The sequence below is a fragment of the Salmo salar genome, chromosome ssa07 (assembly GCF_905237065.1).
Source record: "Salmo salar chromosome ssa07, Ssal_v3.1, whole genome shotgun sequence".
Classification (NCBI taxonomy): Eukaryota; Metazoa; Chordata; class Actinopteri; order Salmoniformes; family Salmonidae; genus Salmo; species Salmo salar.
The window spans coordinates 6,982,682-6,996,717 of NC_059448.1; the positions used below are offsets into that span (position 1 = coordinate 6,982,682).

Genomic DNA, 14,036 nt, shown 5'->3' on the forward strand with positions numbered 1-14,036 from the left:
AGACATTTAGTAAATTCACCGGAAGTTTTCGGTGAGTATGCTAGTTCTGAACGTCACATGCTAATGTAAAAAGCTGGTTTTTGATACAAATATGAACTTGATTGAACAAAACATGCATGTATTGTATAACATAATGTCCTAGGAGTGTCATCTGATGAAGATCAAAAGGTTAGTGCTGCATTTAGCTGTGGTTTTGGTTTTTGTGACATTATATGCTAGCTTGAAAAATGGCTGTGTGATTATTTTGGGCAGGGTACTCTCCTGACATAATCTAATGTTTTGCTTTCGTTGTAAAGCCTTTTTGAAAATGGACAATGTGGTTAGATAAAGGAGAGTCTTGTCTTTAAAATGGTGTAAAATAGTCATATGTTTGAAAAATTGAAGTTTTGGGATTTTTGAGGAGTTTGTAATTCGCGCCACGCTCTATCATTGGATATTGGCGAGGCGTTCCGCTAGCGGAACATCTAGATGTAAGAGGTTTTAACGGACTTGCCCAGTTAAATAAAAGAAAATAGGCAATTTACTTAACGTCCCTTTGTATATTTGAATAAAAATGCCCATTCCTATTTAAGAGGGTTTTTTGGGGGAGGAGGGGGGGTTTAGAGACGCAGGACACGTTTTCACAAGCAGCCATTTTCACCCCCTCTTGGATCAGGCCAGTGTATGTACCGTGGAAAATCACATCCAATAAAAATCAGCCCCAGCCTTCACAGGTCCTGACGCACTGCATGAAGCAAATGAGTTTCTCCAGCACATCAATACCGGCTCTGCCAGATGAATACCAATAAGAGAGCCACCTCCCTGTACCGGCATCATACACAGGCGCTCGGCGCTCTACAGCAGCACATGCAACCATAGAAACAGCTCTGCTCTACATATTACAGGCTCCCTCTCCTTGCTTCACAATGACTCTACTTAATAACAAACAGAAGTTAGAACATTTGGACAGCACACAATTACCATGCAATGGTCCTTTTTTGCAACTGGATACTAAGCGTATGGAAATGGCTTAGAATAACAGAATAGAGTAACACAATAGAACATTGTTATATTCTAAAGTAACACAATAGAACATTGTTATATTCTAAAGTAACACAATAGAACATTAACACAACAGAGCAGAACAATAAGAATAAAGTTATCAGGTTAAAATTCCATCAGTGGACGATTGGATGAACAATCCCATGTGATACTTGAGGGATCGGTGGGTGTTTGCTTACCTTAATGGTTTTGGTCTGTAGTCTCAGGCCATTTAATGTGTTAATGGCTTTCTCTGCATCTTTCGGGTCCACGTAATTCACAAATCCATAACCGAGGCTCTGCCCTGCAATCAGAAAACAAACCAATTAGAATCACTGAAGTTCAACTGTGGGCAGATCAGGTCCGTCTTTTATTTAACCTGGCAAGTCAGTTAAGAACAAAACTGTTATTTACAATGACGACCTACTGGGGAAAAAGTGGGTTACCTGCCTTGTTCAGAATGACAGATTTCTACCTTGTCAGGTAGGGGATTCGATCCAGCAACCTTTCGGTTACAGGGCTAACACTAACCACTAGACTACCTGCCGCCCCACCCACACACACCAATGCATAAGACTAGATAGACGTACAACAGTTCCACTTTAAAGAGCATATGATGAACTTGAAGCCTCAATGGTTCAGAGCTAAAGTCACACACACACACACCAAGGAAAACAAGTCCTGGAGCCCTCCCATTCTCATAACTTGACATACTGTACATCTCTGGCCTCATTTCTCTTCATGTTGTTTGACTAGCTGGTGATTTAGAGTCTCCCATGGCCCAGTGTATTTAGCTTAAACCGTATGCTGCTTGTGCTAGCTACCTCAGATGTTGGGTAAATCACAAGACTCTCCCCCCCCCCAGCCTGCACGTCCCCCCCCCCTCCCAGCCTGCAGCCCTGCACGTCCCTCCCCCTCCCAGCCTGCAGCCCTGCACGTCCCTCCCCCTCCCAGCCTGCAGCCCTGCACGTCCCCCTCCCAGCCTGCAGCCCTGCACCTCCTCCCCTCCCAGCCTGCAGCCCTGCACCTCCCCCTCCCAGCCTGCAGCCCTGCACCTCCCCCCTCCCAGCCTGCAGCCCTGCACCTCCCCCCCTCCCAGCCTGCAGCCCTGCACCTCCCCCCCTCCCAGCCTGCAGCCCTGCACCTCCCCCTCCCAGCCTGCAGCCCTGCACCTCCCCCCTCCCAGCCTGCAGCCCTGCACCTCCCCCTCCCAGCCTGCAGCCCTGCACCTCCCCTCCCAGCCTGCAGCCCTGCACCTCCCCTCCCAGCCTGCAGCCCTGCACCCTCCCCTCCCAGCCTGCAGCCCTGCACCTTCCCCTCCCAGCCTGCAGCCCTGCACCTCCCTCCCAGCCTGCAGCCCTGCACCTCCCCTCCCAGCCTGCAGCCCTGCACTCCTCCCCTCCCAGCCTGCAGCCCTGCACCTCCCTCCCAGCCTGCAGCCCTGCACCCCTCCCCTCCCAGCCTGCAGCCCTGCACCCCTCCCCTCCCAGCCTGCAGCCCTGCACCTCCCCCTCCCAGCCTGCAGCCCTGCACCTCCCCTCCCAGCCTGCAGCCCTGCACCCCCCCTCCCAGCCTGCAGCCCTGCACCTCCCTCCCCCTCCCAGCCTGCAGCCCTGCACCTCCCTCCCCCTCCCAGCCTGCAGCCCTGCACCTCCCTCCCCCTCCCAGCCTGCAGCCCTGCACCTCCCTCCCCCTCCCAGCCTGCAGCCCTGCACCTCCCTCCCCCCTCCCAGCCTGCAGCCCTGTACGTCCCTCCCCCTCCCAGCCTGCAGCCCTGTACGTCCCTCCCCCTCCCAGCCTGCAGCCCTGTACGTCCCTCCCCCTCCCAGCCTGCAGCCCTGTACGTCCCTCCCCCTCCCAGCCTGCAGCCCTGTACGTCCCTCCCCTCCCAGCCTGCAGCCCTGTACGTCCCTCCCCCTCCCAGCCTGCAGCCCTGTACGTCCCTCCCCCTCCCAGCCTGCAGCCCTGTACGTCCCTCCCCTCCCAGCCTGCAGCCCTGTACGTCCCTCCCCTCCTAGCCTGCAGCCCTGTACGTCCCTCCCCCTCCTAGCCTGCAGCCCTGTACGTCCCTCCCCCTCCTAGCCTGCAGCCCTGTACGTCCCTCCCCCCTCCTAGCCTGCAGCCCTGTACGTCCCTCCCCCTCCTAGCCTGCAGCCCTGTACGTCCCTCCCCCTCCTAGCCTGCAGCCCGGTACGTCCCTCCCCTCCTAGCCTGCAGCCCGGTACGTCCCTCCCCCTCCTAGCCTGCAGCCCGGTACGTCCCTCCCCCTCCTAGCCTGCAGCCCGGTACGTCCCTCCCCCTCCTAGCCTGCAGCCCGGTACGTCCCTCCCCCTCCTAGCCTGCAGCCCGGTACCCTGGATATCTACAATAGAGAACATCCAATGTCTTTCAATAACAATGGATTCAACCACAGGATATTCTAAAACATGAATCCACATGCCAACTGGCAGCATTAGAAACAGTTAAGGCTAGGCTCAGAATCTTGGCCCATCTTGACAAAAGGTCGTGAAGTCACCAATTGCCGGAAGATTCCTCTGCTTCGAAGTGAGTCATCTGACACAGACGAGCGCCGAGGTTCAACGTGTTCCCCTCTATCATTTATTTCCAAAATCTACAATAGATTGACACCCACTCCTTATGTGCACACTGTCAATTCAATTTCCTCCACCCACTCCTTTTAGTCTGCAATTCGACTGGTGGTTAAGTTCACAAGCAACTTCAAAATATATGAATAAATATAGATATAAATTAAGATATGGAAACCTAATATGAGATTAGATTGAAATCTTGGGGGGGGGGCATTTTCATAATCCCTTGGTAGCACGCACAAATTACCCCTTAAACTAAATTCAAACGTACACATGTAATGCTTCAATGTGGGATGCAGATTCAACAAAGGGTGGCTTTCTACAGGCCTCTCTTCAAAACAGTCTGCCATTTTACATGCTATAATAAAAAAATACAAGATTGGGAGATTCACTCCCATTCTGGCTCAATGTGGGCCATCACCGTGAGTCATTGCTTGCACGGGTTCCACGGCTGCTATAGAGAACAGCTGATAAACTTAAATTCACCTTGCATCTCCGGGAGCGCTATAGCCAGGAGAAAACAGTGAGCCTTTGAAATGAGCTGGTGAGATGACACTTCCATTTGAGCCTGAAGGGCAAACGAATCCTGACTGGATTCAGCTATGTTTAGAAAACGACACATCTTCCTATGGATAATCCCTTTGTTCTGATTAGGCAGATGTTTGAGGAGCCCCATACTCTTAATTGGCTCCCCAGACATTACAGGCAATCCAGGGGGGGTCCACATTTAAAAACAGGGAGATTGCACTAGAGCACATACAGGTTAATCTCTCAGGATGTCTGGTGATTACGCAACATCTGACGTAGCTAGCACGAGAGACACTTCCTGTTGTTCACACTCGTCTGAAGATAAACATTTTTTTAAATCCATACCCAACTCACTTGCCAACAGCTAAAAGCTTACTAAAGCAGGCAATCACACTTAGTCCAAACCATCATAACAGTCCTTAGACACATTATTTAAACAGTTGTCAGATTAACAATTCAGACGTATTCCAGACAATTTCCAGTAATAATCTTGTCTGTCAAAAGTAACAACACTCAAGGCTGATCTATTTGTTTAGAAGACTATCAAGAGAATAAAAGGCTCCAATGTAAATATCGCAACTTAGACTGTTCAATCCTAGTCCATTATTAGGGCCGGGACAATGCCAGTATTGCAAAAATGTTTCATGGCAAAAATGCTGCTGTATGTAAATATTGTGTGATTATAGCTTGGATGACAATGTTTCCAACATTAGGGCCGTTTTCCTAAAGAAGTTAAAACCACTTCGTGTTTTATTTCCTTGCCACAACAAGAACGAGTATTGCGACGCTAGTATCGTCCTGACCCCTACCCATTATGCATTCATACAGTTTCCATACGCATCTCTCATGGGAGAAGAGGCCTAATCCAGACGTCATCCCATGTGACAGTCTAAATATATTATAGCCAGTTTACATGCAAATACATCACTTTAAAAAAAAAAATGGAACAAGCAGAATATGGCACAAAGCACAGTAATTTCACAGGTTGTTAGCCTCGCTGCGTATTGTGTATAATTATGGCGAGTGGCTTTATTTCCCAGAGAGAATGGGTATCCCTCATTAGAGACAGAGCACAGTGTAGTACTGGGCATGCAGGGACATGGATGCATTTAGCTCAAAACACTGAGAGCATTATATTTTTAGACTTGGACACACCATTACGAACGAGGTGGAGTTACTGAGAAGCACGCACAGGAGCCTACCAGGAGACTCTTTCTTTTGAAAGCTGCTCAGCTATACGTAAGCATGGTAAAATATTCAACACCATTCATATTTTAGAAGGGAGAGGGTTGTTGGTTTACAGGTAGGCCTATTTAACGAAGACGGGATACACCGGGAATAGATCAATATCATTGACAATCACCTACAGCTCTATTTCAATGTGACTAGTATTACTAGAGAAGTTGTGTAATTATTAACACAGCAGGTGCCTTATTCATAACGATTGACACGGGATTCCTTTTTCCAAACTACCCCATATAAAGAAACTTTTTATTTTTTTTTTTTTTTTTACTTCTCTCATTCAATTGATTCATGACGGAAAGCTGGAGATTTGAGATGAGTTACTAGGAAGTGAACTTGCCATTTCCAAAAAGTTTAGCTCAGTTGGGGAATTCTGGGATTTTTATTGTCATTTAATTAAACTGATGGATTTAGAGATGTTCACCTTCTATTCATTGGCATAAAACATGCCTATAAACATAAGAACAAATTTGTTATGCTGAGCGCGAACTTGAATGTTGTAAAAACTCTGCAACTTCCAGCGCTCATTTACTGTGAACATGGAGGCTGTACCAGTTTTAAGTTAGTAGCCTGTTTGGCCACTGTTAAAACTATGGCTATTTTAATAATGTAGGCCTACCATCAAAAACAATGGAGAAAAAGCATTCCATAACATTTTACCAGCTGTTCTATCAGTCAGCATACAGTAGCAGGCATTGAATATGTACATTACATGAGACTTGCAGGGCTTAAAATTAACCTGTTTATCCACTTGTCCTTTAGACACGGTGACTGAATGTTTGATGCAAGAAACCACTTTACAAAACAATTCATAAAATTATTACAGAAAAGACGAATTATGCCACCCTCTTCCTATTGGCTAATTCAATCCCATTAAAATACAACACCCCTATAAGACAAAAAGAGAAAAAAAGCTCGCTTTTCAAAGACGTATAGAAATGTAGACATTTTGTGCTCTTGTAGGAAGCAATAGCACCGCAATTCCTGACTATAAAATATCTATAACTGGGATAATAACTAGCAAAGAATATGAACAAAAATGTGCACACGTGGCTACAGTACATGCAGCTCTCGCTTTGATCTCAAAACAAGCTGCATCTACTCACGACCGCTCATGCTGTAAACACAGTCCAGTTCAAAAGGGACTGACAGATCCATATGACAATTATGTATTTGCATATAGATGTGTTATGCCTACAACCAAAATCTCTTGCGTAGTTTGTTTTGGTATGTTGCATTGAAAGTGGCTAATATTGTGTTGATTTGGTCAATTGCCACATTAAAAAGGGAAACGATAATGATAAGAGGGAAAAACTCTAGAAAGTTGAAATCTCATGTTTCTTTCAGTGGGCTGATATTTCTTCTGCACAGCAGTCTTCTGGAACATTGCTTACGAGTACAAAAACACATTGAGTCAATTCAAATGGTTTCACTTGCTATGGGTGGGGTGGGGGATTGTTATGACCTTCAGAGTCTACCAATGGGATAAGGCACCGCACTACACTGAGGCACAGTAAATGTTTCAGGGTCAAATGCAAATGAAAACGGATACAATTCTCACTACAGCTACAGACGCACTACCAAGTCCCTGTGTGTGAGAGTACTAACCAGCAGAGAGAGGTCTAGGTAACCTTGATACACTGAGCAGTTATAATCCAACAGCATCATCTACCCCAGGGGTCTCAAACTCTTCCCATGGAAGGTCTAGTGTTTGCTGGTTTTTACCTTCAATTAAGACCTAGACAACCAGGTGAGGGGAGTTCCTAACTAACCATTGACCTCAATTCAATCGATCAAGTACAAGGGAGGATCGAAAACAGGCAGACACTATGCCCTCAGTGGAATGAGTTTGACACGTGATCTACATAGTCATGTCCGAGATGTCATGTCAATGTGTGCTTATGCCTTTTGCTTGAGCTCTGCAGCATTTCCCCTTCCTTCACACAGCCACTGATTCTAAAATGGTGACATTAAGATTTCCACCTAGAAAAGCCATTCAACAAATACAGGTGTATTACAGTGAAAATATCACCTCAGGTAAAATTTCTGGACAAAATCCTGTAAAAATGTTAGCCTAGGAAGTAGTCCTTTTCCATTAAAAGGAAAACAAATGTTTCATGTCCAGATACCCAAAAGGTTGCCCTCTTTTGGCATGATGGATGACAGGAGCAAGCTTTTTTAAAGAACAAGTTAAACCAGTGATGTTTAACAATTTAAAAATCAGTCCTTTCTAGAGTAAGTCAATCTGGTTTGCTGCTGGGTAAGTTTCATAATGGCTTTCACTTAGAGATGCCATCTAATTATACCATTTTGTTCAGAGACTTATCGCCTCACTAAATATAATCTTTAAAAGCAAGATCCATGCTTTAATTGGGGATAAAAAGCACAACGTTCCATAATTCATGACACTGGAGAATAAAATGGCATCAAGTTAGCGAGGGGGGGGAAAAAAATGGATGCAAGAGAGGCAAATGCCCATGACATCATCCACCCATAAACCACCACATGGCTGTGGTCTCAACTGATATACCCCTCCCAAAAAATAAACATTTACAACTTTAAAAGAAAACAACAAAACAGCTCTTAACAATTCAGTGGCATCTGCATACCTTACCTGTTATTTTGTCTCGAACTAATTTACAGGACTCAATTTCCCCGATGCTCCCAAACAAACTCTTGAGCTCTTCTTGGGTCATGTTCTGAGGCAGGTAGTTTACTATCAAGTTAGTTTTACTGTCCTCCATGCTCCCCGACTCTACCGGAGAGGAGCAGTTGTTTGAGATTGTTGAGGGACCGTTGCTCGTGTTGTTGCAAGTGGGCCCATTGGACAGCTGTGTTTCCATGGCTGCAATTACCTGCTAAAGAGACAGAAAAGTCCACATGCTAACAGACCGGATACAAATACCATTTCAAAAACATTAATTACTTCTACAAACATTCAAAGTTATCATATCTTTTATTTGAAAAGACACGTTTTTTATTAATGAATTTGGAAATAAACTTGGAAAGCATTTAAAATTCTAAAATGCATTAACCCCAGTATTTGAAAACTGTAAAATACAATTTTGGTAAAGATTTTTTATTTATTTATTACAAATTATCTGTAAAATACTCAAATAAAAACACTTGTTTTGAGCTGTGTATATTTAAATGCGCACAGAAAAAAAGTATATTAAATACCAGATACTCAAATACACATGTATTTGAAGCCAGCTCATGTTAATAAAGCCAACAGCAAGCTGACATATTGGATCGCTAAAGGATGCTCTTCACATTGAGGATTGAATTCAAACTGAAGCCATTCTATGATGCCATATCACGCTTACAGCCTCTCACTTTTGGGAACTGTGTAAAGTTGGACTGAACTGTAAAAAAAAAAAAAAATACAATTACATGAACACCAATTAGTGTGAGGAGACCCATTATAATAGGCTAATGAACACTATGCTAGTCATCACAGAGTACTCAAGATTATGACTATTAGGCCTAAATAACTTAAACCTGAAAACACAGCCCTCCCAGATACGTGTGTTACAGGCATAGGCCATTGTATCCCCATTATATAATTCAGTGGCTGCAATGCCGGAATATGTGGAACTAAAGACAGATTTCTGCTCAGGATGTACAATAATTGTTATTTTTTTTTAAGTAGGGGAGTGGATCAGAAATGTGACCACCATTTGCCTTATGCAGCGCAACACATTTTCACATAGAGTTGATCTGGCTATTGATCATGGCCTGTGGAATGTTGTCCCACTCCTCAATGGCTGTGCAAAGTTGCTGGATATTGGTGGGAACGGGTAAACGCTGTCGTACACGTCGATCCAGAGCATCCCAAACATGCTCAATGGGTTACATTTTAGTTCACTGAAGAACAGGGACATTTTCGGCTTCCAGGAAGTGTGTACAGATCCTTGCGACATGGGGCCGTGCATTATGCTGAAACATGAGGTGATGGCGGCGGATAAATGTCACGACAATGGGCCTCCGGATCTCGTCACGGTACCTTTTTACGCAAAACATTGAGAAATAAGCTTTTTGTGCATCTGGGCTCTTATTTCAGCTCATGAAACCAACACTTTACATTGCGTTTATATTTGTTCTCACCACATTCACAAAAGTTTGGGGTCACTTAGAAATGTCCTTGTTTTTGAAAGAAAAGCACTTTGTCCATTAAAATAACATGAAATTGATCAGAAATACAGTGTACACATTGTTAATGTTGTAAATGACTATTGTAGCTGGAAACGGCAGATTCTTTTATGGAATATCTACGTAGGCGTACAGAGGCCCATTATCAGCAACCATCACTCCTGTTTTCCAATGGCACGTTGTGTTAGCTAATCCAAGTTTATCATTTTAAAAGGCTAATTGATCATTAGAAAACCCTTTTGCAATGACGTTAGCACAGCTGAAAACTGTTGTTCCTGATTAAAGAAGCTATAAAACTGGCCTTCTTTACACTAGTTGAGTATCTGGAGCATCAGCATTTGTGGGTTCAATAACAGGCTCAAAATGGCCAGAAACAAATAACTTTCTTCTGAAACTCGTCAGTCTATTCTTGTTCTGAGAAATGAAGGCTATTCCATGTGAGAAATTGCCAAGAAACTAAAGATCTCATACAACGCTATGTACTACTCCCTTCACAGAACAGCACAAACTGGCTCTAACCTGAGTAGAAAGAGAGGGAGGCCCCGGTGCACAACTGAGCAAGAGGACAAGTACATTAGAATGTCTAGTTTGAGAAACGGATGCCTCAAGTCCTCAACTAGCAGCTTCATTAAATAGTACCTGCAAAACACCAGTCTCAACGTCAACAGTGAAGAGGAAGCTCCGGGATGCTGGCCTCAGTTGTGCACCGGGGCCTCCCACTCAGGTTAGAGACAGTTTCCTCTGTTGTGAAGGGAGTAGTACACAGCGCTGTACAAGACCTTTAGTTTCTTTCAAAAAACAAGGACATTGCTAAGTGACCTCAAACTTTTGAACAGTAATAAAATATGATTGTTCGTTCAAAATCGCCACCAGGTTATTTCAGCTGTTCAGAAATATGAGGTAGACATAGGGTACATCATGTCGATCGAATTGGGTAAGGGTTCAGAAGAGTGTGAGAGCAAAGCAGTGAGACACTTGAATGTGTAAAATAACACGCGGAAAACATTATTTGGATCCTTAGTTCTGAGAAAGAAGCTTCCAGAGGGGCGAAAACTATTTGTACCCTCTGCCTAGGGCTTATATAAATTTCCCCTTCTTAGACTATAGCAGAAGTTAAATAAACTTTCAGGATGCTGCAGCAATGTGTTATTTCCCTTCGTGTTACAGGGATGGGACCTTACTAAAGAGCATGAAAAGTGCAATGTGTTACTGTAATCAAGTTATCAACTTCCTGGTTCCATAATTACAGTTTTAAGTTGGCCCTGGTCAAGACTTGTCAGAAAAAAATTAAAATAAATAGATCCTTTTAACTAACCCATCCTTCATATGGCATCTCAAATATGAGAGAGGTACTTTGACTTCCTTTGAATAAGTGCAAAGTTGAGACGTGTTAACCTGTTAGGGATAGGGGGCAGTATTTACACGGCTGGATAAAAAAACGTACCCGATTTAATCTGGTTATTACTACTGCCCAGAAACTAGAATATGCATATAATTATTGGCTTTGGATAGAAAACACCCTAAAGTTTCTAAAACGGTTTGAATGGTGTCTGAGTATAACAGAACTCATATGGCAGGCAAAAACCTGAGAAGATTCCAAACAGGAAGTACCCTCTCTGACCATTCCTTGGGCTTCTTGGCTCTGTTTATTCAACATTTAGGATCTTTGCTGTAAGGTGACACTTCCTACGGCTCCCATAGGCTCTCAGAACCCGGGAAAAAGCTGAATGATGTAATTCCAGCCGCTGGCTGAAAAACTTTAGCGCCTTGGTTAAGTGGTCTATCAGAGGACAATGGGCTGAGGCGCGTGCACGAGTCGACCCCATGTTTTTATTTTCGTTCGTCTTTGAACCTAAACACAGATTCCCGGTCGGAATATTATCGCGTTTTTTAACGAGGAAAATGGCATAAAAATTGATTTTAAACAGCGGTTGACATGCTTCGAAGTACGGTAATGGAATATTTAGAATTTTTTTGTCACGAAATGCGTCGTGCGCGTCACCCTTCTTTACCATTCGGATAGTGTCCTGAATGCACAAACAAAACAGAGGATATTTGAACATAACTATGGATTATTTTGAACCAAACCAACATTTGTTATTGAAGTAGAAGTCCTGGGAGTGCATTCTGACGAAGACAGCAAAGGTAATAACATTTTTCTTATAGTAAATCTGACTTTGGTCAGGGCTAAACTTGGTGGGTGTCTAAGTAGCTAGCCCTGTGATGCCGGGCTATCTACTTAGAATATTGCAAAATGTGCTTTCACCGAAAAGCTATTTAAAAAAAAAAGAAAAAAAAAAAAAAAAAAATACGGACATAGCGAGTGCATAGAGGAGTTCTGTATCTATAATTCTTAAAATAATTATGTTTTTTGTGAACGTTTATCGTGAGTCATTTAGTAAATTCATCGGAAGTTTGCGGGGGGTATGCTAGTTCTGAACGTCACATGCTAATGTAAAAAAGCTGGTTTTTGATATAAATATGAACTTGATTGAACAAAACATGCATGTATTGTATAACATAATGTCCTAAGATTGTCATCTGATGAAGATCAACGGTTAGTGCTGCATTTAGCTGTGGTTTGGGTTTATGTGATATGCTAGCTTGAAAAATGGGTGTCTGATTATTTCTGGCTGGGTACTCTGCTAACATAATCTAATGTTTTGCTTTCGTTGTAAAGCCTTTATGAAATCTGACAGTGTGGTTAGATTAACGAGAGTCTTGTCTTTAAAATGGTGTAAAATAGTCATATGTTTGAGAAATTGAAGTAATAGCATTTCTAAGGTATTTGAATAACGCACCACAGGATTCCACTGGCTGTTATGTAGGTCTGGCCCTAGATAAGTTAAGGGAAACCACAGTCCCGTGTGGCTCAGTTGGTAGAGAATGGAGTTTGCAAAGCCAAGGTTGTGGGTTCGATTCCCACGGGGGACCAGTACGGAGAAAAAAAAAAAAAAAAAGGTATGCATTCACTACTGTAAGTCTCTCTGGATAAGAGCGTCTGCTAAATGACTAAACCGTAAAACCAAAATGGTTACTGCAGGCTGCGGTCCTTTCCTCTTAAAGGCCAATGAGAAGAGAAACTCTTCATTGTAATGTCAAGCAGATATCAAGCTGGCAGAAATCACAATCTGCACTGCTGTAGGGTTGCACAATAGGCTGTTTGCAACTAATTGCAATTTTTTTTAACCAAATATTGCCATTGAGATTTTCAAAAAAACTTTAGGTGAACTGTTAGAATCATAGTAATAAAACAATTATATGATTGGAATAGTGTTTCCCAGGGGACAGTAGTGACATTTGAATACTCAGACAAAATCTTCACATTCCTGTCCGATTCAGAACATGCGGTAGCATAAATATGCAGATGTAGGTATACCACCACTGTATTAGAGCTAAAGTTTCTTAACCAGAATTGCATATGTGCAACTTGCTAAGAGTAACTAGCGTTTTGCAGATAGCAATTTGGAAGCGAACAGTAATCTACCGGAGAACTGGCACCTGTGCCTGCCTGATTGAGTGACAGTGACAGGGGGATGTGTGTCATCCGCATTTTGCCCAACCTCTGAATCAGAGGTGCCGAGGGGCTGCCATTCTACATTGGCAGTAGAATGGCCTTACTGAAAAGCTCAGTGACTTTCAATGTCGCACCGTCATAGGATTCCACCTTCCCAACAAGTCAGTGTCAAGTTTTTGCCCTGCGAGAGCTGCCCGGTCTACCGTAAGTGAGGTTACGTCTAGGACAGGGCTGCCCAAACCTCTTCCTGGAGATCTACTGTTCTGTAGGTTCAGTCCAACTCTAATTTAGCATATCTGATTCAGCTAGTTAAGGTCTTGTTGAGCAGCTAATTAGTAGAATCAAGTGTGTTAAATTAGGATCGGACTGAACCCACAGGACAGTAGATCTCCAGGAAGAGGGTTGGGGAGCCCTGGTCTAGGAGCCACACAAGCTCTCAGATTGGGACCGCAGAGTGCTGAAGCACGTAAAAATATAGTCTGTCCTTGGTTGCAACACCCACTACCAAGTCCCAAACTGCCTCTGGAAGCAAAATCAGCACAAGGACTGTTCGTCGGGAGCTTAATGAAATGGGTTTCCATGGCCAAGCAGCCGCACACAAGCTTAAGATCACCATGCACAATGCCAAGCATTGGCTGGAGTGGTGTAAAGCTCGCCGCCATTGGACTCTGGAGCAGTGGAAATGCGTTCTCTGGAGTGATGAATCACGCTGCACCATCTAACACTGACAGACAAATCTGGGTTTGGCGGATGCCAGGAGAACACTACCTGCCCCAATACATAGTGCCAACTGTAAAGTTTGGTGGAGGAGGAATAATGGTCTGGGGTTGTTTTTCATAGTTCGGGCTACGCCCCTTAGTTCCAGTGAAGGGAAATCCTAACGACAGCATAAAAAGACATGCCTGATGATTCTGTGCTTCCAACTTTGTGGCAACAGTTAGGGAAGGCCTTTTCCTGTTTCAGCATGACAAAACAAGGTCCATACAGAC

At 43.8% G+C, this 14,036-nt stretch overlaps 1 protein-coding gene across 6 annotated transcripts in view; it reads right to left on the reverse strand.

Moving 5' to 3' along the window:
• elavl2 (ELAV like neuron-specific RNA binding protein 2) overlaps positions 1 to 14,036 on the reverse strand; it is a 62,367-nt gene that overhangs the window by 16,859 nt on the left and 31,472 nt on the right. For 3 of the 6 annotated variants that reach the window (XM_014206452.2, XM_014206447.2, XM_014206448.2), the window contains exons 3-4: positions 7,993 to 8,236; positions 1,221 to 1,324 (exon numbers count right to left, since the gene is read on the reverse strand). In XM_014206452.2, the coding sequence (XP_014061927.1) occupies positions 1,221 to 1,324; positions 7,993 to 8,236 (348 nt within the window). The remainder of the gene's footprint in view (positions 1 to 1,220; positions 1,325 to 7,992; positions 8,237 to 14,036) is intronic. The other 3 variants (XM_045721470.1, XM_045721469.1, XM_014206449.2) reach the window with 2 other exon arrangements.